Genomic DNA, 21,434 nt, shown 5'->3' with positions numbered 1-21,434 from the left:
TATTTTGATATACAAAGCAGTTGATGGTATTGCTAACATTTTTTGTTTGTTTATTTTCAGAGGGAAGTGTAACATCTCCCATTTTTCTGACATATTTGCTGCTAGAGAGTTTAAAGCCCGAGTGGATTCATTCTTCTACATACTAGGCTACAACCCTGAGACAAGGTAAGTGCATCACATGGCCCCTAGGTTGAGAACTTCAGCTTCTCACGCGCGCGCGCATGTGTGTGTGTATTTGTCTGCACTTTTGGGCATATACTCCTAAAATGAAAAAGAAAGAGAGAGAGACACAAAGTCCTGTAGTAAATCTCTTTGAAAAGAGCTGTAATTAATGTCTGTGGTATCTAAAGCAGCTTGCCCCCCGCTGCCTCACTCATTGTTAAGAAAAGGAAAAGTGAGAAATTTGGGTTTGCAGAGGGCAAGATAAAGACGTATGTTTCGTTGGTTAGTATTTTGAACTTATTATGAACTGTACTCTCATACACATTCATTCAAACCTTCCATTATACCGTACTGAAAATACTAGGACATTGTGGTTGTGTTGATTAGTAATTTGTTCCCTTAATAAATCCCCAGGAACACTCACTGAAATATCTAGTAAGACTGCTAGTATAAGATGGATACATGCATTTCTCAGCCATCTTGGTAAATAGAATTATTACTTTTTGAATGAAAAGTAACAGAGTCAAAATACTATAATTTAACAGAAGAAATTGTCTCCAGTAGGCTGTAATTTTAACTCATCCCATGAGAGAATGTCTGTAAGACTGTATGTATTCATATTTATCTTATATCACTCATGTGACTGTGTGTTTTATTAAGGATTTTTAAAAAAGAGAGAAAGTCATTAGATGACCAGGTAGTCTATGCTTGCTCGGGACAATCAAGACATAATCTGCAAGTATAGCGATTGAGAAAGAAATGAAAGATGCTTGGCTCAAGGAAGTTAGTGGGAGAACTACGTTAAGTATAATTGTACGGTGTGTGTTGTTTTAGTGAAAACTTGTTTCTGGGAGATGCTGAGAAATGATAGATAACATTTAGAATGTTGCTGTTTAGCTCATCAAACTAGGGTCAATAAAACGCAACGTATTCTTTTTTGTGGTTCTAAGAGGCTGCATTAAGCTCTGTTGGAACATATATATTAGTCTTTCTCTCCGTATGTATACTAGACAATAGCTATGGGGTAATAGTCACCTTTTTTGCTTACCTTTAAAAAAAGGAATGAATTTGAGCTTCGTTTTCATTTTCAAAAGTATGCTCTATTCCAATGACAAAGAAGGTGATCAGCATTAATATTTAAATAGCACCTTCTGTTTCAGAATGTTTATTTTATATATGTTTTAATTAGCTGCCTGGTCATATCTTTTTGTTGCCCCAGTGAATGTGGGACACTCGAACTTGGTCTTCTGTCTGGATGCACAGTTGTCTGTTATTACAGTGATGTTGTGTTTATTTAACTTTTTGATAGTAGCTGTCATATTGCACAAGTTAGATTGTTTGAGGGAATTTTGTGTTTTAAGTGTTTAGCTCTTGGGTTCATAACAGCCAGTCAGATTCTTTTTTCACTAGTTTTGGTTTTACATCTATTTTTTTGCAGAATGCTTATTTAGAGTGATTTGTAACTTACCTGTGTTAAGTTGGAGAGACTCAAACACAAACTCTTGTCTCATTTTTTTACATGTTGCTGGCAGTCGTTATACTTGATTGATATTTGCCATCAATTTTGCTTTAAAACCTGGGTTAGGCGTGTGATAGAGGAATCTATTATTATTTATCTCAGCTGAAAAGGCAACACCAAACCATGCCAGTAGCAGCACTTTTACAGGCTCTGCATCCTGAATCACTCTAGTGCTTTGGCCTTAGTCCCATTTGTTCATTTCTGTTCTTGTTCCCTGTGTCCAGCTTGTGTTTGGTGTAGTGTAAGAGCTTGGGGGTTGTTGGATGAATTGAGAAGTTCATTAAATAAAATTTTAATGTGTGCTTGTAAGTGGTAAGTTGGTGGCAGGTCTCAAAAAGTAAATGCGAATGTTTCCAGTTATGAGCCAATGTGACCCAAGCTCACTGGTTTCACCGTGAACACTACCTTCTCCCTCTGAAGTTCTAGGTTTGATGTATACATCCCATAGTTTCTCAAATCATCAGAAGTGTGTGTGTGATTTAGCAGAGTTTAGAAAACTGTGTGTCTTCTCCTCCTGGCTTATGCACAACCCAGTCCTTAGAATGCTCAGGGCGCATGCTCTTTGTTTCTGCCTTTGTTTCAGGTTTGTGAGGGAGGGGGCGGTGTGATGAGCTGGTTTCTGTATGGTTATCTATCATTTGGATGAGCGGGACCAGCATGGGATGGTGTCTGCCAGGTGTTGTGTGCTGACTTAGTGCCCCGAGTCATCTGGGGTGGATTATCAGACTGTTGTAATAATCCTGTGAGATGGTGCACCAACTGATCAATAAGACCACTGGAGGTTAAAGAATGATTCTGTGACTCCTAACTTTGATGACTGTTTCCCTCCCTTTAATTAGTGTGGGAACTCTTTAAGAGAGCAGCTAAAACTGAAGTTTAAGATGAAGTTATTTCCATAGCAAATTTTCTGATAGTAGTTAACAGTTGATTTATGTAATTTTCCATAATTTATTTAGCATCTTAGCCAGCATTGAATGTTAGGTTTTTTTTCTTCTTCTGACATTTATCACAGATCCTTTTATAGGCTACTTTGCCTCCCTAACTTGATTATTACATTCTTGACAGTTTTGAAAATCAAAAAAAATTTCTAAGTTGGGTGCTAAAACTTGTTTGACCATGAGGTCAAAGTTGGCCTGAACTGATATGAAACTTTTTATACTCCTAATATAGTTCACTTTGCTTTTTGCACAACTTCTACTACAAATTACCAATATGATAGGATAGGGGTCATTGCTCAGACACTGCTGGGGTATTACGTGATATATAAATTATGGAACTTCCTAAATCCAAGAAGTTCTTACTTCTGAATATCCTCTAGTCCTAAGGATCTTAGCTCAGGGATTGTCATATTGTGTTCTTGCTAACTATGACATTTAAGGAACTAAACTTGAGCAAAAAATACGGGAGTAGATGTTTCTAGCTTTAGTGAGTTATTAATCATTCAGTCGTGTCCGGCTTTTTGCAACTCCATGGACTGTAGCCCACCAGGCTCCTCTGTCCATGGACTTCTCCAGGCAAGAATATTGGAGTGGGTAACCATTCCCTTCTCCAGGAGATCTTTCTGACCCGGGAATTGAACCCCAGTCTGAGCCACCAGAGAAGTCCTTTTAGCTTTAAGTATGGATGGCATCACCGACTTAATGGACATGGGTTTGGGTAGACTCCGGAAGTTGGTGATGGACAGGGAGGCCTGGTATGCTGCAGTTCATGGGGTTGCAGAGTCGGACATGACTGAGCAACTGAACTGAACAGTACAAACTACAAAGGCGTGGCAAATGAGAGGGAATTTGGAACCTTCAGTAACTGGAGTTTCCTTTTGGAGTTAGTTTTAATGTTTCTGCACTCGGGGAATGTTCACTTTTGCTCCATAGATAAGCTTTACTCCAAATTTACTTCTGCATTCAGCATGCCCTGCAACATAATCTCATTATGTTCTCATTTTCTTTGAAGGGACTTATCTAAAATCTGGTTAGAAACTTTAAATAAAGTCAATAAAGTTCAGCTCAGAGGTCCTAGTACATAAAACCAAGTTGCCCGTATATATGTATTTGGCAAAAACACCAATATCCTTGGTGGAACTAAAGTAGGATTGGTCCTTGCTTAGAAAAAGAGCCAGGCATAGAGACCTAGTTCCATCCATCCATTTCCTGTCCCTGTTGTTTGTTTGTCTAGTACCTGATGGACATATAATCTGACTTCTTGATCCTTTTGTTAAGACCAGCGGCCTGGAAAGAGCTCCCCTTTTGGACCCAGGCAGCCTGGGTTCTGATCTGTGCTGCCACTTCATCTTTGTGTCCATAGGTAAAGCTTGTACTTCCTGGACTGTTTTCAGCTTTAGCAAAGTGGGGAAAACAAAAACAGGGTAGCTTTTCTAAACTGTTATGATTTTTAGTTGCTTCTCAGGAATTGTAAAAATAATTATAGAAGTAAAGATTGAGAAATATCTTTTTTAATACTCTGTGAAATGTTAAATCCAAAAGCTAAACATGAGCTACTTCCTAAGAAGTCTCCCTTCTACTAGGTGGATTGTTAACTGTGAGATTGATTTTGCTGACGTGTAGACGGCCGAGCACTGGGGATTCTTGCCTTTCCTTGGAATATGATAAAATCTTTGAAAACATACAGTTGCTAAAAATGTATGGTAAATGCCTTCATTGAGCATGATGAAACTGACTCAACAGTTACCGTAAATATGTGAGTGATGTTGATGTGAAATAATACATTTCTAGTCAGAATATTTTATTGAAAAATTTGTGAGGCAAAATTGAAAAAAAAAAAAAAACTGAGAGAGCGATTTGGGCTTTTTATGGCAAATGAGCGTGTTCTCCATGTAGGTCGGGGTGGGGATTATTGAATTTTTGTTCTTTCCCTCATCTTCCCATCCCCCCACCTCTGTAGGTTCAACCTATTGGCCAGTGCCGTGTGTGTGTGTGTGTGTGTGTGTGTGTGTGGTGTGTGTGTCTGTGCGTGCGTGTGTGTGTGTGTGTGCGTGTGTGCGTGTGTGTGCGTGCGTGTGTGTGGTGTGTGTGTGTGTGCGTGTGTGTGTGGTGTGTGTGTCTGTGTGTGTGTGTGTGCGTGTGTGCGTGTATGTGCGTGCGTGCGTGCGCGTGTGTGTGCGCGTGCGTGCGTGCGGTGTGTGTGTGTGTGCGTGTGTGTGTGCGGTGTGTGTGTGTGTGCGTGTGTGTGTGTGGTGTGTGTGTCTGTGTGTGTGCGCGCGTGTGTGTGTGTGCGTGTGTGCGTGCGTGTGTGTGTGTGTGTGTGCGCGCGCCACACACGCGTGAGAATTTTGACTTTTTCTGAGTCTATACCTTTCATTTCTTGAAAAAGTTTTCCTTACCTTTCTGCCTCAGACGAGTGAATTAGGAGGGGAAGGAGGAAATGGTGAGTGGGGTCCTAGGAAGAACAGGTTTGCGGGGTGGCCGTGTGAAAGAGGTGCCTTAATTCTTAAATTATTAAGCATGGATTTTCCTGGGATCCAGTCCCTTTGTTTCCCCTTGCTAAATAAGAGTACCTTGGGTCTCTAAGGTGTGTTTAGGAATAGTAAGGAAAAAGGGATAGTAAGGCGAACATGTTATTTAAAATGTAGCATTCTGTATATTAGCTGGCCCCTGGGCAATTAATCCCACTCTGTAATACTGTCTTATACAAGCATCAGTGGACTCTTCCAAGACTTTGGCTGTAGCATGAAACATCTGATTATATTCTTGGTTCTTTGCTCCTTGAACATGAGTCCTCTCTTGGTAATCTCAGGTAGAAAGCAAGTAGATCACCTGAATTCACCTGTGCCCACTCTGTTTATCTTTTTCCAGGAAGCACGGTTGTTGTTTTTTAAGCAATATTGAAGCTTAAGTATTATTATCCTTACATTTAGTAGTACTCATAAACAGAGGCACTTGCAAGAATTTGTATTTAATGTTTCCCATGATGGTGGCAGTCATGTTATTAATCATAGCGATATTGTTTGCCTGACACTGTACTGAGTGTTTTACTTGCGTGATTCGTTTTATTTTACTTTGTTTGGAAACAGTCTTGACCATACAGAACTGTTGCAAGTGCAGTAAAAAACCTCTCTTTAACTGAACCATTTGAAAATAATTGTCACCAGGAGGTTACATCACACTGTAATCGTCTGTGTACTTCCTGTGAACAAGGGCATTTTCTTACATAACCCCAATATTGCCTTCAGAATCAGGAAATTATCAAGGAAATATTATTGCCCTGGAGTTCTCAGACCCTTCTGAAGTTTTTAAACAGAAGCCTATAGCAAAAGGAATCCAGTGCAGCATTATGTGTTTAGTTGTCATAGGTCTGTTTAGTCTCTTTCAATCTGGACAAGTTTCTCCTTCCTTCACCATGATACTGGTGCTTTGGGAGATTATCAGATAGTTGTTTTATAGACTGTTGCTCACTTTGCATTGATGATATTTCTTTCTCATTAGATTTACATCATATGTCTTTAACAGGGACACTTCAAATGTCATGTGTTCTTTTTTTTTATATCCTGTCATGTTATACAATTCTAGTTTGTTCCATTACTGGTAATGTTCATTCTCATTTGTTGAATAAGGTGGTATTTGCCAGGTTTTGCAATTGTACCGTTTTTCTTTTTTCTTTTATAATTGATGACCATTTTGAAAGGTAGTTGCTTTGAGACCCTGCAGATACTTTCTTCCTCATAATAGTTTGAATTATTCATTTATTTATATCAGGGTGGACTAATGGTTGCCAGTTAATGTGTTGTCATTGTTGTTCAGTTGATATGTCTTTTGTGACTCTTTGCAACCCCATGCACTGCAGCAGCCAGGCTCCTCTGTCCTTTGATATCTCCCAGAGTTTTCTCAAATTCATGTCCATTGAGTTGGTGGTGATAGCTAACCATCTCATCCTCTGCCACCGCCTTCTCCTCTTGTCCTCAATTTTTCACAGCATCAGGGTCTCTTCCAGTGAGTCAGCTCACATCAGGTGAGCAAAGTATTGGAGCTTCAGCTTCTGCATCAGTCCTTCCAGCGAATATTCAGAGTTGATTTCCTTTAGAATTGACTGGTTTGATCTCCTTATAAGGAGATTATAAGGTTATGATTTGTTACTATCACTCATTTTGAGGTCAGATTTTGGTGAATAGTACTTAGGAACCCGAATCAGGTGCTTTATATCATGTTCTCAGGCCTCCAGAGCGAACAGGGCTTGGAGGCTGAGGGTCAGGGAGATAACGCATGCTGTGTTTGTATCTACATTTCTGTGTATGTGTGTGTCTGTGTGTTTATCTATGTGTGTCTGTCTGTCTGTCCATGAGTTCATACCAAACTTCCCAATTCTAATACCACAAGATTCTTGCTAACTTTTTTTTTTTTTTGCTTTTTCCTTATTTGTAATTCTCTCATCTTTAACAGTAGAAAACTTCATCTCAGTGTCCTATCTTTACTTCCAGTTTCCTGTCCCAGACTCTGCTCTCTCTCACACATGGATGGATTTTGACTTCTTGAGCTGTAATTTTAGTAGGTTTATCATTTGATATTTCTTAGTGCGACCTCTAGGAATCAAATTTGTAATATCATCTGTTCAAGGTGTGTGGGATAACAACTCCTACTGCCATGCAGTGAATGCTTACTTTGTCTTAGATTAATTATTTTGTTCCTATAAAAGCTTAGTTAGGTTGGCATTATCTTTATTTTATAAATGAGGAAAAATTGATATTATATTAAATAAATGCCTAAGGCATACAGTTAGTAAACAGGAAACCCCAATGCTGTTTGACTCAAAACTTTGTGCTGTTAATTTATATGGTTTCATCATACATTGATTCATATACAACATATTTTCTTCTGGCTGTTTTGGGAAATAAATTTGTTTTTCTAATAAAGAAAAACATGTACTTACTAGAGAATAACTTCACAAATTCAAAAATTAAAGAAGCAAAACTGTTATAATGGTAATTCTATTAATCATATTTGTGTTTTTCCTTAAATATATATCTGTGTGCTTGTATAGGCATTTGTGTGTATATTAAGATTATAATTAATATGTTGTTGATACATAATGTACAAGTAATCACACATTCCTCTATTTGTTCATCTTCTTCTGTTAAGAACATAGTTCCATGTTATGAAACATTTTACAAACATTTCTGACAAGCACCGTGTATATACCATCCTGGGGATGTGCCATAATTTTTCTATTCAGTTCATACTATTGGACATTTATGGTTTTTTCATTATTTAAATAGCATGATCAAGTAACATTGTGATCATGCTTTTTCAACATAAATATTTGTACTTCAGCTGAAAAATGACAGTGTGAGTGGATTTTCCTTACTTCAGCGAATTTGGATCTGAGACATTTCAAAATTCACTTCTGTTTTAGTGAAGTCATCTTTTCTACTCATAATGGCTCATGGTCTTTGTACAGCTTTTGGGGACAAAAAGCTGGAGCTGCATGTACGTATTCTCTGGTTTGCTTTTCCTGTGTCATCACATTTGAGCTCTTGAAACATTCACCAGAGGTGGCAGGAATTCAAGACAGTTGAGAGACAGCATATGTGTTTGGAAACACAGCCTACTGAAGAACTTTAATAAAATAGGACCAAAACCCAGATTTGATCATTCCAAAAACCCTTTTGCAGTGAACATCTACAAATACTGCATAAAATACCACAGAAGTTTTAAATGCAGAGCTGAGCTCACAAGAATGAAGAGAAACTGAAAAGTTCAGGAGTCGCAGTGAGAGGAATTGAGTCATTTGCTCATCTTCATGCAGATCTTTGGTTTTTACACTCAGCAGGTATAGGAGATGAGGTTCTGATTTCAGGGATTTAGGAAGTTGGAGCTGAGAGCCTGTGTAAAGTTAGAGTCATTGAAGATCTATTCTTTTGGTGGAAGGATAAACTAGTTAACGTATCTGGGACCAGAGGAAAATGACAGAGAAACATGTCTAGGTTTGGGACTCCAGACCAAAAAAGGAACGGGGAAAAGATGGAGAAGTCCTCTTATAATTCATAACTTTGGGCCTTGCTCCCAAGACAGTTGAGGCTTAAATTTGCACTCCTGAAAAATACAAGAACTATCATGAGAAGATAATATAGAAAGCCACCCTGGACACCTGACAGAAGCAAGTGCAATTTGGGGGGAGTACATGCCCTAATTCAAACGTGTAGACTATCTACAGATAAAATATCTTTGACTGCTGAGCTGTCAAAAATTACAAAATGTTGGAAGAAACTGTGTGTCATCAACTTGAATCAGATAAAATAAATGGTAAGAATGTCATTGCTAGAACTGTCAGAAAGAGACTGTATACTAGGCTTAAACAAAATAGAACTTTTATTTCTTACATAAGCAAAGTCTGAAAGGAAGCAATCCTAGGCTGGTATGAGGCTTTGCATCACCTCTGTGATCCTTAACTTTAGCTGTTAGTTTGTGCTCAAGGTGGTGATGGAATGGTAGCCATAACACCCAGATTTAAGGCTGGAATGAAGAAGTAGGTAAGAAATGCATGCCTTCTCCCTTTAAAGGCAGTTTTCGTAATTTGTACAGAACTTCTCCTTTTGTTCGCATTAGGACAACAAGAAAAAAAATTAAACTCACGCTTTACAGGTAAATTCTACCAGCATTCTAGAGAATGGAGAAAAATGGTGTAGGTTCCCCAAGTTATTCTATGAGGCAAGTAAAACCTTTATTCCAAAACCAGATTAAAAAGTAAGATTTATAGATCACAAACATGTATATAAAATTTTTAAATAAAATGTGGTGAAATGGAATCTGGCAAAGCATTAAAAAATACTTACTCAAATTGGGTTTATAGAATACACAGATAGTTTAATAATAGTTTATCTGTAGCATACTTTACTATTTTTTTAAAAACATATTAAAGAAGAAAAAAATATACAATCATCTTGATGGAGAAAAAACACTTGATGAAATTCAACACCCATTCAGTATTTGTGGGGACAGGGAGGGGGGTACCTCTTAGCAAGTCAACTGTAGAATGCAGCTCCCTCATTCTGACAGAATAGTTACTGAAAACCTACTGCAGACAGCATCTTTGAAGGTAAAGTGTTGGAAGTATTTCGTCTAAAATCAGAAACAACAGAAAGACTCCCATCACCATTAAGGCATGAAAAAGAAGCTATGTGAGGATTGGGAATGAAGAAATGAACTTTTATTAAAATGATGCAGTATTTTTACCAGAGAAAATCTGTGAACTAATGATTAGATGTGGTAAGATAAATAAGCATGCATGCTGGCTATAAGGTCAACATAAATATAAAACTCAGGTCCATTTCCACACACCAGGGGTGACTTCAGAATACAGTTTAACAAGCTGTTTCTGAAACCCTCTCATCTCTTGAAGGGAAGAGTAGTAGTCCTACAGTATTGAAGAGTAGTAGTCGTAGTACTCTTCAGTATTTTAATCAGTTGTACTGATTAAATGTCAAATAGGGTATCTTTCTTCCAGTGAGTGTTTTTCTCTGGAGTTTCCTGAATATTAACTTTTCATTGCTATTTTTTGCTTTTTAACTTCTTATTTGTAAATAAGACATTTTTCTATTTCTGGAGAGTAGCAAGCACTTTAAAGTCTAAGAAATTTCCATGTTATAGCTCTTACTTTACCTTTGATAAACATAAATTTTCTGCTCACCAAAAATTAGAATTATGGTGGACAGAGTGATTATTCAGTCAGTTTTTATCTAATAAACCTTTTTAGTTTTAGAAAGAATCTATTAGTGTAATATGTGCATTTTACCTGCTTGGCGCCCCTTTAATCTGTTTAGAAGTGCTCATCTTTGACTTGTTGTTCACTAGGGATTAATTGGAGGAGAGAGGACTAGGAGGTCTGGGATCTGGAGACAATGTAGAGATACCAAGGTCACAGGGCCTCTGGGAAGACCCAGCACTAGGGCGTCTGTTGTGCAAGTTGCGAGTATAGCTCTGCAAGCAGCCAGATGACGAGTTGGACAAGTGTGGTGGCAGAAGTTGAGGTCCAGGCAGGTTGTCAGAAGTAAGAAAGCATCTAGTAGGACTTCCCTGATGGCTCAGTTGGTAAAGAATCCGCCTGCAACGCAGGAGACCCGGGTTCGATTCCTGGGTTGGGAAGATCCACTGGAGAAGGGATATCTACCCACTCCAGTGTTCCTGGGCTTCCCTTGTGGCTCAGCTGGTAAAGAATCTACTTGCAGTGTGGGAGACTTGGGTTCGATTCCCTGGGTTGGGAAGATCCTCTGGATAAGGGAAAGGCTACCCACTCCAGTCCATGGAGTCACAAAGAGTTGAACACAACTAAGCAACTTTCACTTTCAGTGTTCAAGACAGCTGGGGGAGAAAATAAGTCCTGGGTCTTGGAGGCCTGTAAGGACTGAGCAGAGTTCCAAGGTGTCCCCAGCATAGGACCATGCTTCAGTTCAGTTCAGTTCAGTTCAGTCGCTCAGTCGTGTCCGACTCTTTGCGACCCCATGAATCGCAGCACGCCAGGCCTCCCTGTCCGTCACCAACTCCTGGAGTTCACTCAGACTCATGTCCATCGAGTCAGTGATGGCATCCAGCCATCTCATCCTCTGTCATCCCCTTCTCCTCCTGCCCCCAATCCCTCCCAGCATCAGAGTCTTTTCCAATGAGTTAACTCTTCGCATGAGGTGGCCAAAGTACTGGAGTTTCAGCTTTAGCATCATTCCTTCCAAAGTAATCCCAGGGCTGATCTCCTTGCAGTCCAAGGGACTCTCAAGAGTCTTCTCCAACTCCAGTTCAAAAGCATCAGTTCTTCGGCGCTCAGCTTTCTTCACAGTCCAACTCTCACATCATGCATGACCACAGGAAAAACCATAGCCTTGACTAGACGGATCTTAGTCGACAAAGTAATGTCTCTGCTTTTGAATATGCTTGGTCAGTGGAAATCAGGACCATTTCTAGAATTGGAATGTGTGGTTAAAGGGGGTTTATTAGCTTACTTACTTTTCAGGTCTCAGGGCTCCTTAATTTTCTCCGTTGAGGAGGAGGGCTGACCCCATATTCTGAGGTTGGATTGAACTTAGAGCTGGGTCTTCAGCGGACTCAGTTTGAGGTTTGTGCTGTGGTCTGTGGAATGGTTCCCATGGATTTTCAGAGTAATGATGAATTTATTAAATTATTATTTTATTTGATTTCTTCAAGTAAGCAATTTAGGAGCTTTTATGGGGCTTCTCTTGTGGTTCAGTCGGTAAAGAATCTGCCTGCAATGCAGGGGACCTGGGTTCCATCCCTGGTTTGGGAAGATCCTGTGGAGAAGGGAATGGCTACCCACTCTAATATTCTTGCCTGGAAAATTCCATGGACAGAGATGCTTGGCAGGCTTGGAGTTGCAAAGAGTTGAACATGACATAGAGACTAAATGCACAGCTGGGTTTTAATTCAGTTGTTCTTGTCTTTAGAGGGCTTTTTTTTCTCTAGGCAGTTTCTAGTCACACACACATTCATACCAGTAGGGAAGATGCTGTTCCAACCTGTAGCTACTTGCTTCACATTGTAGGTCAAAGGTAAAACTTGTTTAAGTGAATTCTCATGTTACAATTTTTTTGGCATGACAAGAGTTTTTCATTTAATCTTAGTCTCAGTTCAGTTTATCTGAAAGCATAAACTGGAGATCCAAGGAAATGGAATGGATCCTGCGTTTACTTTGGGAATCCTGAGGACCCTGTATATCCTTTTAAGCAGCTTTTAATTTTTCCGCACTTGATTACATTAATGGCAAACAGAATTGGCACTATTCTTTCCTACCCTCTCTGTCCTTTATAAATTTGGGGGAGTTTCATGGTGTTCCTTTTCTTTTTAAATTATAACTAAGTAATAACATTCAGAATCATCTATTAGTTTACAAATGGAAACTAAGCCCACATACACATCCAAAACTAGGATTTCTTATATGGCTGACAGCCCAGCTTTTCTTTTGTTGGGAGTGGAGGTCAAAGATGAGGGCATAAAATGTGTTTTTCAGGATTTTAACCAAAAATGTCTGGGCTGATACAGACTTGGATACTTTTTAGTGCTCAGTATGTCTATGTGACTTTAGAAATCGCTTCTGATTAAATTTTAAATGAATTTTGCTTCACGGGCAGTGTTCCAAAGAGTTGCCTCCAGTTCTGAATCAAGAGAACTAAACTGAGATTTTTTAGGTTCCTGGGTATTCTTTGGCCTCTCAATTTGAACCTTCATGGTGTTTTTATTGTTAGCAGTACATTCCTTTTGCTAAGCACCCCTGCTTGAGTTTGTATCACTTTAGATGTTTTATGTCTTATTTAGGCAATTTTAGAACTTCTTATCTAAGGGAGCTTATACTCTTTGTATAAAATCCAGTATTGTTGAGCCGCTCTGCAGCTATACTGTCCACTGTGTGCCTGTGGCTGCGATGATACCCAGTACTCCAGAACTGGCCAGGACTGCTCGTGTATCCTTTCCCCAATGTTTACAGTTTTCCACAAGAAATTTGTGGGGTTCTTTCCCTAATGTAGCCGCTACTCTGTTTTCAGGTAGATGCCAATATTCTGTTCATTAGTCTCAGGTATAATCATGCATAACTGTGCTATTTAATTCTGTTTCTTCATCTTGCTATTTAAAACCCATAATTTATCTTCGTCTTCCTTTTTTTTTTTTAAAAAAAAAAGACCAAACAGAACTTGCTGTTGTCTGGACAGCGCAGGGTGTTTGTCTGCAGCCTGTGGGTGGCGGGCCAGCGAGGCCCTTGGAGTTGGCTGTCTGGGATCCCCTTTCCACGGCCCCACTTCCCTTCACACTAGCTTGGTATGCGGGAGAAGCTGCAGTCTGTTGGCTGGGCTTTATTTACGGAAACAGCAGGGTTGAGATTGATTGCGTGGAGAGACAGTGTATGGATGAGGGAGGGTCACAGCACATGCTCAGTCCTGTCAGTGTGAGGGGGAAGTTTCTGCGTTCTGCGTGAAGGCTTAGGTCATAGCACAAGCTCAGTGCGAGCTCCGCGAGGGCTCTCAGACCGCATGTGCCTCCATTTTGAGTTGTGAGAGTAGAAAAGGGCAGAGTTTCCACAGTAAGTGGAGGTGCAGGGACACAGCTAGACTCACCAGAGCCTCTCTTAGTCATGGATGATCCGTTCAGCCCCTGCAGGTAGGCGTTCTCTCTCTGGCCTCCCCGAAGGAGTGTGATGGTTTTGGGCTGTCGTCTCTCACTTCTGAGGATGTGTATGAATCATCTCATCATTCCTAGCGCATGTTTCTGAGAGCCTTGCTTGCATTCAGCCCCGGCTGGCCGTGTAGGTGGTAGTGCAGAGTGTGCGACCAGAGCTGAGAGTGGGGTCTGCTCAGAGATGCACGAAGCAGATGTAGAGTATCGTAGATCTCTGTCCTCTTTCCCTTTCCCTCACCCCTTCCTCTCTGGTGCCGATTTAAAGCGAGCCTCACTGGGTCCCTGCTGCGGAGCCCGTTCACCTTCGGCACCTGCAGAGCAGACCTGCAGACTGTCAGGCTGTGTGTGGCTGGTGGGGACACCTGGGCCCAAGAGCCGCTCTGTTTGGATGTTTTAGGGAGGGTGGTAGGTGGGCAGCTATTGGTTGCTTTGAAGGTGGGTGGAACTTGTTTTGATTGAGAGCCTGTTTGCCAGAGCAAATTATAATTCTTGCGATCTTTTCGCAAAGTCTGAAATAGTACGTACATTTTGACATGTGCAGGTTTTAGATTGTGGTTGCAACAGTGTCAGGTTAAAATGGATTTTTAAAGAAATAAATGGTTATGGCATAGTATTTTCCGTTGCTTCCAAAGGAAGCAATCCATTCTTTCTTTTGGAGCTGGTGGAAATTTCTTGGCAATTAAAAAAATCATATTCAGTGACATTTGTGTTAGAAATTGAGGTTCCAGGTTTTTTGTTTGTAATCTTTGTTTTCGGAAAAGATGGCATTTGTTCTGTATGTGTATTTTGTCGTGTGACTTTCGAATTCTGTAGGAAAGGAGTGACAGGAAGAGTCACTGCCTGAGAAGGTGGAAGCATCGACAAGGCCAGGCCTTGTGCTCTCTGTTTGATGGCCCTGGGCACCAGCCTTTCCTCTGAGGAGCGGTTGTGCTTTTTGTGTGTCCTGTTTGCAAACCAGGTTCAGGCGGATGGCTCTCACCGTTGTTGACTTAAGGAGCCAGTCATGATAAGCAGATACAGGACAAGTTGAATTCTGACCCAAGTAGATAAGAAGTTTTTGAATTTTATCAATTGTCCCTTTTTGTTTCTTCTCTTTTTCCTTCTGATAGAAGTTGGAAAAAATTTTGAAGTGACACTTAAGTTTTGTGCCTTTGTGAGGATGACAAGAAGCATACGACAGAAAAGACTGTGCAGATGAGAGACTCTCACAGGACCAGGAAGAGTGTCCTATACATCAGTGATGGAGGAATTCTCCCTGTGAGCTCCTCCTGTGTGAGCGCGGAGCTGTGCATGGTTAATACCTGTGTGAGGAGGCCCTGGTTTGGGTGGTAGGGTTTAGGAAGGCTGACAGTACGTTCCAGTCAACAAAAATATTATTGAGGTATAACCTGCCTCCTAGCAGTTTCACTTTGGGGTTGTGATTAAGGAGGTGAATTACACAGGGATGACTGAAGGTTATTGCACTTATTACCTGCTGTTTTTAACTCTCTTTTCCCATTCCTTTGAGGGCTGTCATTGCTTTCGTTAGTTGGGGGCCGATGGCCAGTTTGACCTTTCCCCATCTCAGGTAGCACTGCTTCTGGAACTTGCTCTTCTTCAGTTCTCTTAGAAGCACCTCTGCTCTTCCATTCTCACCTCTCCTGTGAGTGTGGAGTCCTCCGTTCTTGAGACTGGAGGAGCTGGATGCTTCAGCCTTGCTTTCACATGTGGGAGCCCTGCAGGACTCAAGTTTCTGCCTCATTTCAGAAAATCCACTGTTTGAGTTAGAGGAACATTTGTGAAGAAAACAGTTGTGGACCTGCCTTTCTGTCATAGGTTCTTTAATTCTCCTTAAATTTTTTTTACCTTCGGCAGATCAGATGTGTAAAAGAAGCAATAGGGGTAGCTGGACCACCTCTGGCTGGGTCCTCCCACTTGGCTGGCCGCTGGTCTGTGGGAGCTCGCGTGTGGCCAGCTCATTAGACCATGAGGTCTTGTAGTAACTACTGGAATCTGTAGGGACCCTCTATTGTTAACAGTCGAATTTCTGTTTCCAGTCCACTGAAGTAAGTCATTAGAGCACTATTTTATGTGCTGTGCATTTGTACCACATGTTCCCGTCTTGGGAAAATACTTTTGGGAGATTACTTTGCTGACCAGCTACCTTCTGCTCTGAGGCTTGTCTGGTGGAGGTGGAGGTGGAGGTGAAGGTGCAGCACATGGGGAGTTGCCCCTTGTTGGGGATACTGTCTCAGCCTTGGGTTGTGTGGACCTGGAAAGGAGGCTGGTGAGCTGCATTGTGACGTACTGTTGCCATCCTGCTGTATATCGGGGATACTGGGGAAGACACCGTATGTTTCCAGAAGAACGTGAAAGTAAAAGCTCCCCCAAATATTACCATGTTACTAGCTTTTCTTGTCAGCATCTTGAATCAGAGTCTGAGGTTGATCCTTACATTTAAAGTGTTCCTCTGTCATCATAAATTTTGCAGAGCCTGAGAATCTGCTTATGATAGATTGCTGCCTTTGACCACTTGCTAGACTCTGTTGTGTTAGCCTAAGAATTAATTGAAAGAACCTGACACCTGCAACCTGGTATCCACCGTGTCTATGAATCTTCAGTCGTTTGTTGGTCCTGATGCTTTTTCCTTCTGAATTAATTTTTCATTTTATATTTTGGTCATTACTGAACTAAGTTGTCCTTCAAACAGAAAAACATTTATTCTAAAGCTATAAAACATCATGTCTGACAGAGTAAAAAGAGCAGTATGGGCAAAAGGGAGATTTGAAATTATGCGTGTGTTTGTGAATCTCCTCCCAAACTGATGGTCATCTGCCTTCAGCAGTTTGTGACAGGCAAGGAGTCAGGTTCTTGAATATATCTTTAAAGCAAATCTGAAAGAAAATGAATTTAATCTCTTTAAGCTCTGTAAAACTTTGGATTTAAACTAAAAAAGTTCATTTTAATTCAGTTGGGATAATTAGACTTTCTATCAGAGTTCTCTGAACTATACGTTTGCTTATGACTCTGATTGATTGTCTTCCTTACTGGACTGTAGAGTGCCTGAGATGGGCCTCTGGCATGAATATGCTGAATTAAATGAGTGGCATCTGTGGTAAGAGAGAAAACTCCATCTGGAGCTGAATGATATGGTTCAAATTCTACTTAGTAAGTGACATTTGTCAAACTGAACTTCTGTTTTCTAATGGGTGATGGGGGTAAATATTCCTCACAGTTGTTATAAAGATTGGAAGCAAGCCATATGAAAGTGCTTGACACATAATTGCTCAGTGTATTTTTGTTATTAATTCAAAGTTCAAGTCTCCAATCTTAGGTAGGTGTGGTTAGCTTAAAAACATCTGTAGTTGTTGGTCAGCATGTTCAATTAAGACCATCTTAGGCATTGTGTTAGCAATTATGGTAATTAAATTAATGACTAGTATGTTTGGCCAGGCTCTTTAGGTGTTAATGTTTTTCTTTATACTTCTTAAAGTTTTAAAAAAGGCTCTACTTCCATGTCATGAAGCATTTGGCGCATTGTTCTCTTCTGACCACTTTCTCTCATGCAGAGGGAGGAGTGTGTGTACGCTAATACTTGTGTCGCCACTACAGCTGCCGCCACTGTCGCCTCTCCCTCCCCAAATTCACACTGCTGCAGTGTCCAAGAGCAAGGGCATGGTCCGTTTCTAAAAAATAGCATTTTCAAGAGACCTCCCAGGAGCAACAGAGAGACATTCAATGTGTGTCATAGACACACTTTCTTTGGTCCAAAGTCTCTCTTTTTCTGGGGACACTCCGTTCCTATGTATTATAGTTTGATACCAGTGTATGGAAAGCCAGCAACATTTTTGGTCAGGAAATAGGCTTACTCTTTGAATACTACTCATTATAAATTATGGTGGGATTTTAAAATAAAGTTGTTTTCTGAACTGCCGTGTGTGTGTTGTGTGTGTGTGTGTGTATGTATGTGTTGGGTGTGTGTTGAGTGTGGTCCTTACAACTCTTTTCTTCACATCATCACAGCAGGTGATGACAGTAAAGCCCACGAGGAGCCTGAGGTGGGTGGAGTCACATGCTGTGGACAGATATGCTGCCTGATGGGGGACGAGGGGTGGAACAGACAAATAAGAACTTTAGACAGTGAAACAAGGTCTTGGTAGTGATTTGAAACTAGATCCTTTCTCACTCACTATTTTTTTTTTCCTCTAAGTTTATTCCGTTAAAAAAAAACTGATACTATTCTGGGATTATGTTTTTTCCATTTCTTAGTATTCTGATCCTTTTTTTCCCCCCAGACTTTAAACTTTTTACTTTGTCTTGGGCTATAACTGATGAACAATGCTGAGATAGTTTTAGATGTGCAGGGAAAGGACTCAGCTCTACATATATATGTTATCCATTTTCCCCCAAACTCCCCTCCCATCCAGCCTACTACCCAACATTTGAGTAAAGTTTCATATGCTATACAGTGGATCCTTATTGGTTATCCATTTTGAATGTGGCACTGTCTCACGTGTTATTTAAAAAAATTTATTTACCAGTTTTTTTCCTGATATTCATATTATTGTGTGGAGGCCATATTTATTGCATCTTGTTATCAGCATGGAAATTCTTCTTATTCCTTTAGCCAGTGCCTAAATTCTTGGCTCTAGATTTTAAATTATATTTATGGGGAATCTATTAAAAAAAGAGTGGCTTGAGGTCCTTTGTAGTTGACTCACTGGGACCCCTCAAAAGAGTACCTTTATCTCCTCCACCTTGGTTTCTTCTGTTCAGCTAGAAGGCTGGGATCAGGGGGCCTCTTAGGAAGCTTCCATCAGAGAAAATTTCAAATACTATGATTCTGGATTTTAATGAATTCCTGTCTTGACCTTTGCATTTGTGTATGGATTTGAAATGTTAACTCTTCCAAATGTTGACTGATTTAATGAATCCTGATTTTTGTTCCTTCTGGAAAGTTTATCAAGCCTGTCTTAGATTAATTTGCTTGGGAGGGGAGTATACTCTCAAATGAATTTTAACATTCAATGAAGCACTGAGTTGCTATTTAGTGGCTAAATGAGCGGCTCTCCTAGTGGCTCAGACAGTAAAGAATCTGCCTATAATGCAGGAGACCCAGGTTCAGTCCCTGGGTCAGGAATATCCACTGCAGAAGGAAATGGCTACCCATTCGGGTATTCTTGCCTGAAGAATCCCATGGACAGAGGAGCCTGGTGGACTGTCTAGTCCATGGGGTCTCAAAGAGTCAGACACAACTGAGCAACTAGCACTTGCACTTTCATGGCTAAATGATAGTTGAGTTAAAATTTTGGAGTCATATTAAAATAAAATTTTAATTTTACATAAATTAAATATTTAATAAAGTTTTATTTAATAAAATTTCTAATAAAACGAAATTTAGTGAGTGCCAAAGGCTCTAGGAAGTAGTAGTTGAGCTAAAATCAGACTCAGTTCTTACCCACATGGTCCTTTCAGTCAGGATAGTCATCGAGAGAAATAATTACACAAGTGAAATATAAAATCCTGACTGTGACAGAGACTGAGGGAGAGGTCAGTGATGCTTTGGGCACTCCTAATAAAGGAACTGCCTCCCTTTCTCACTCTTGCCAGTGCTTGCAGCTAATAATAGTCCTGACTCCTGTGTGACAGACATGTATCAACTTCTTTTCATGGATCATCTTTCATTTTCATAGCAGCCTTGCAAAGTAGCCTTTATGAATTTGATTTCATAGATGGGCTCAGAGAGATTGAATTGTGTCCTCAAGATTATACTTAGAGCTGACAGAACCTTGATAGTGAAATTTCAGTCCAGCTTCATTTGAGTCTAAAGTCTGTGCTCCCCCCTGCACCCAGGCATCTGGACTCAGGTGTGTCTAACAAGTCTTCGCTCCCGGCGGTGAGGGTGCTCAAATCACGGGGCATCCTGGGGACATGCAGAGCACAATGATTTTACTCACATTTTTGGATCTTACACTGAATGGTAATATGTTATGGAGTAGAATATAAATGAAGGTGAAAGAGGAGAGTGAAAAAAGTGACAAACCTAGACAGAGTATTAAAAAGCAGACATCACGTTGCCAAAAAAGGTCTGTCTAGTCAATGCTATGGTTTTTTCAGTAGTTGTGTACAGATGTGAGAGTTGGACATAAAGAAGACTGAGCACTGAAGAACTGATGTTTTCAAATCGTGGTGCTGGAAAAGACTCTTGAGAGTCTCTTGGACTGCAAGGAGATCCAACCAGTCAATCCTAAAGGAAATCCACCCTGAATATTCATTGGAAGGATTGATACTGAAGCTGAAGCTCCAATACTTTGGCCATCTGATGTGAAGAGCCGACTCATTGGAAAAGATCCTGATGCTGGGAAAGATCGAGGGCAGAAGGAGAAGGGATTGGCAGAGGATGAGATGGTTGGATGGCATCATCAACACAATGGTCATGAGTTTGAGCAAACTCTGGGAGATGGTGAAGGATGGGGAAACTTGTTGTGCTGCAGTCCTCAGGGCGGCAAAGAGTCAGACATGATGTAGCAACTGAACAATAACAAAAACATCAACAAGAATATAAAATTTACATTTTTTCAAAAGAAACTATGTCAGACTTCACAGAAATTTCAGACTTATTGGAAAGACTGCTTTAGAAATATGTGTTCATGCTGAAGAAATCAGAGACACCCACTATGCTGTTGTAGTCTTCCTTCTTATCAGTCCTTTTTCAGTCCTGCCTACCACCTTTCTGAGAAGAAGTGATTCTGGTAAATTGTCTTTTGATTTCCTAAAATTTGATGTATTTCATTCTGGACCCATAGTCTATCTCTGTCATCACTTTCTGAATGAGCTAGTAGCTAGAGATTCTAGTTCTGTTGATTTCATGTCAGTCTTCCTGTTCGGCTTGACACCCTCCAGAAAAGATGAGAATGATCTACTGTCCGAGCGTTCTGATCTGAAGGACGGATAAAGGAAGATGGCACTGTGATTTCATTCATTCACAGCACCAGCCACAGAGCAGGGTCTGACTTGAGAGTTACTGGTCCCAGCCTTTGGGGAATGTGCCAGGGGGAGGCCGTATGTTATATTCTGGGTATGGATTGTGATGGAAAGTAGCCATGCAGGCTGCCTGTCAAAGGCCTCTGTTCTACCAGCTTGTGTCTTCTCCCCAGGACTGCAGGTCCTTGTCCCTCTTCTTTCCCGATAGATACAGATTCTTGTCTAAAGCAGTCACCATGATCACATAGAGATATTTGGGGGTCTTAAGCAAACATTCACAGACCTTGGCCTTCCTCACGCCATCCCTCTCTTGAGGGGAAGGCGTGGTGTTGTCCTGGCTGCTCTTTTTTTTTTTTTTTTTACAGCCAGCGTGCTCTTCTCAAGGAGCTTCCTGCATCTGGCCAGGCACCCCCGCCTCATCTCTTCTGCATAGATGCTTCTCCCTGTTTGATATTCAGTCGAAGGCTCCCTGCTCCTTTCTGTCCATTCCCTGTTTACTTCTTAGACTAAAATGTTTCCATGGTAACAGGTTACTTTTCAAAGGGAACATCTTGTCATTTTATTTAATCCACTGCAGCTGAAGAGGACTGAAATATTAAGTTGTAGTTGCCATGGACACTGCTTTGTTACATCAGTTTCTTTTGTGTCAGATTTCATATACAATGAATTTC

General features: G+C 40.6%; 1 protein-coding gene across 6 annotated transcripts in view; it reads left to right on the top strand.

The window, feature by feature from the left end:
- Nucleotides 1-21,434, top strand: part of RERE (arginine-glutamic acid dipeptide repeats) — a 416,989-nt gene that overhangs the window by 258,279 nt on the left and 137,276 nt on the right. For 5 of the 6 annotated variants that reach the window (XM_040263345.1, XM_040263341.1, XM_040263346.1 and 2 more), the window contains one exon: nucleotides 61-165. In XM_040263345.1, coding sequence (XP_040119279.1) covers nucleotides 61-165 — 105 coding nt within the window. Of the gene's footprint in view, nucleotides 1-60; nucleotides 166-13,302; nucleotides 13,783-21,434 lie in introns of those variants that run through there. The other variant, XM_040263347.1, reaches the window with a different exon arrangement.

This window comes from Oryx dammah, unplaced genomic scaffold (genome assembly GCF_014754425.2).
Source record: "Oryx dammah isolate SB20612 unplaced genomic scaffold, SCBI_Odam_1.1 HiC_scaffold_21, whole genome shotgun sequence".
Lineage (NCBI taxonomy): Eukaryota > Metazoa > Chordata > Mammalia > Artiodactyla > Bovidae > Oryx > Oryx dammah.
The sequence above is the reverse complement of the archived record's forward strand: the minus strand, read 5'-3'. Positions and strand labels throughout refer to the sequence as shown.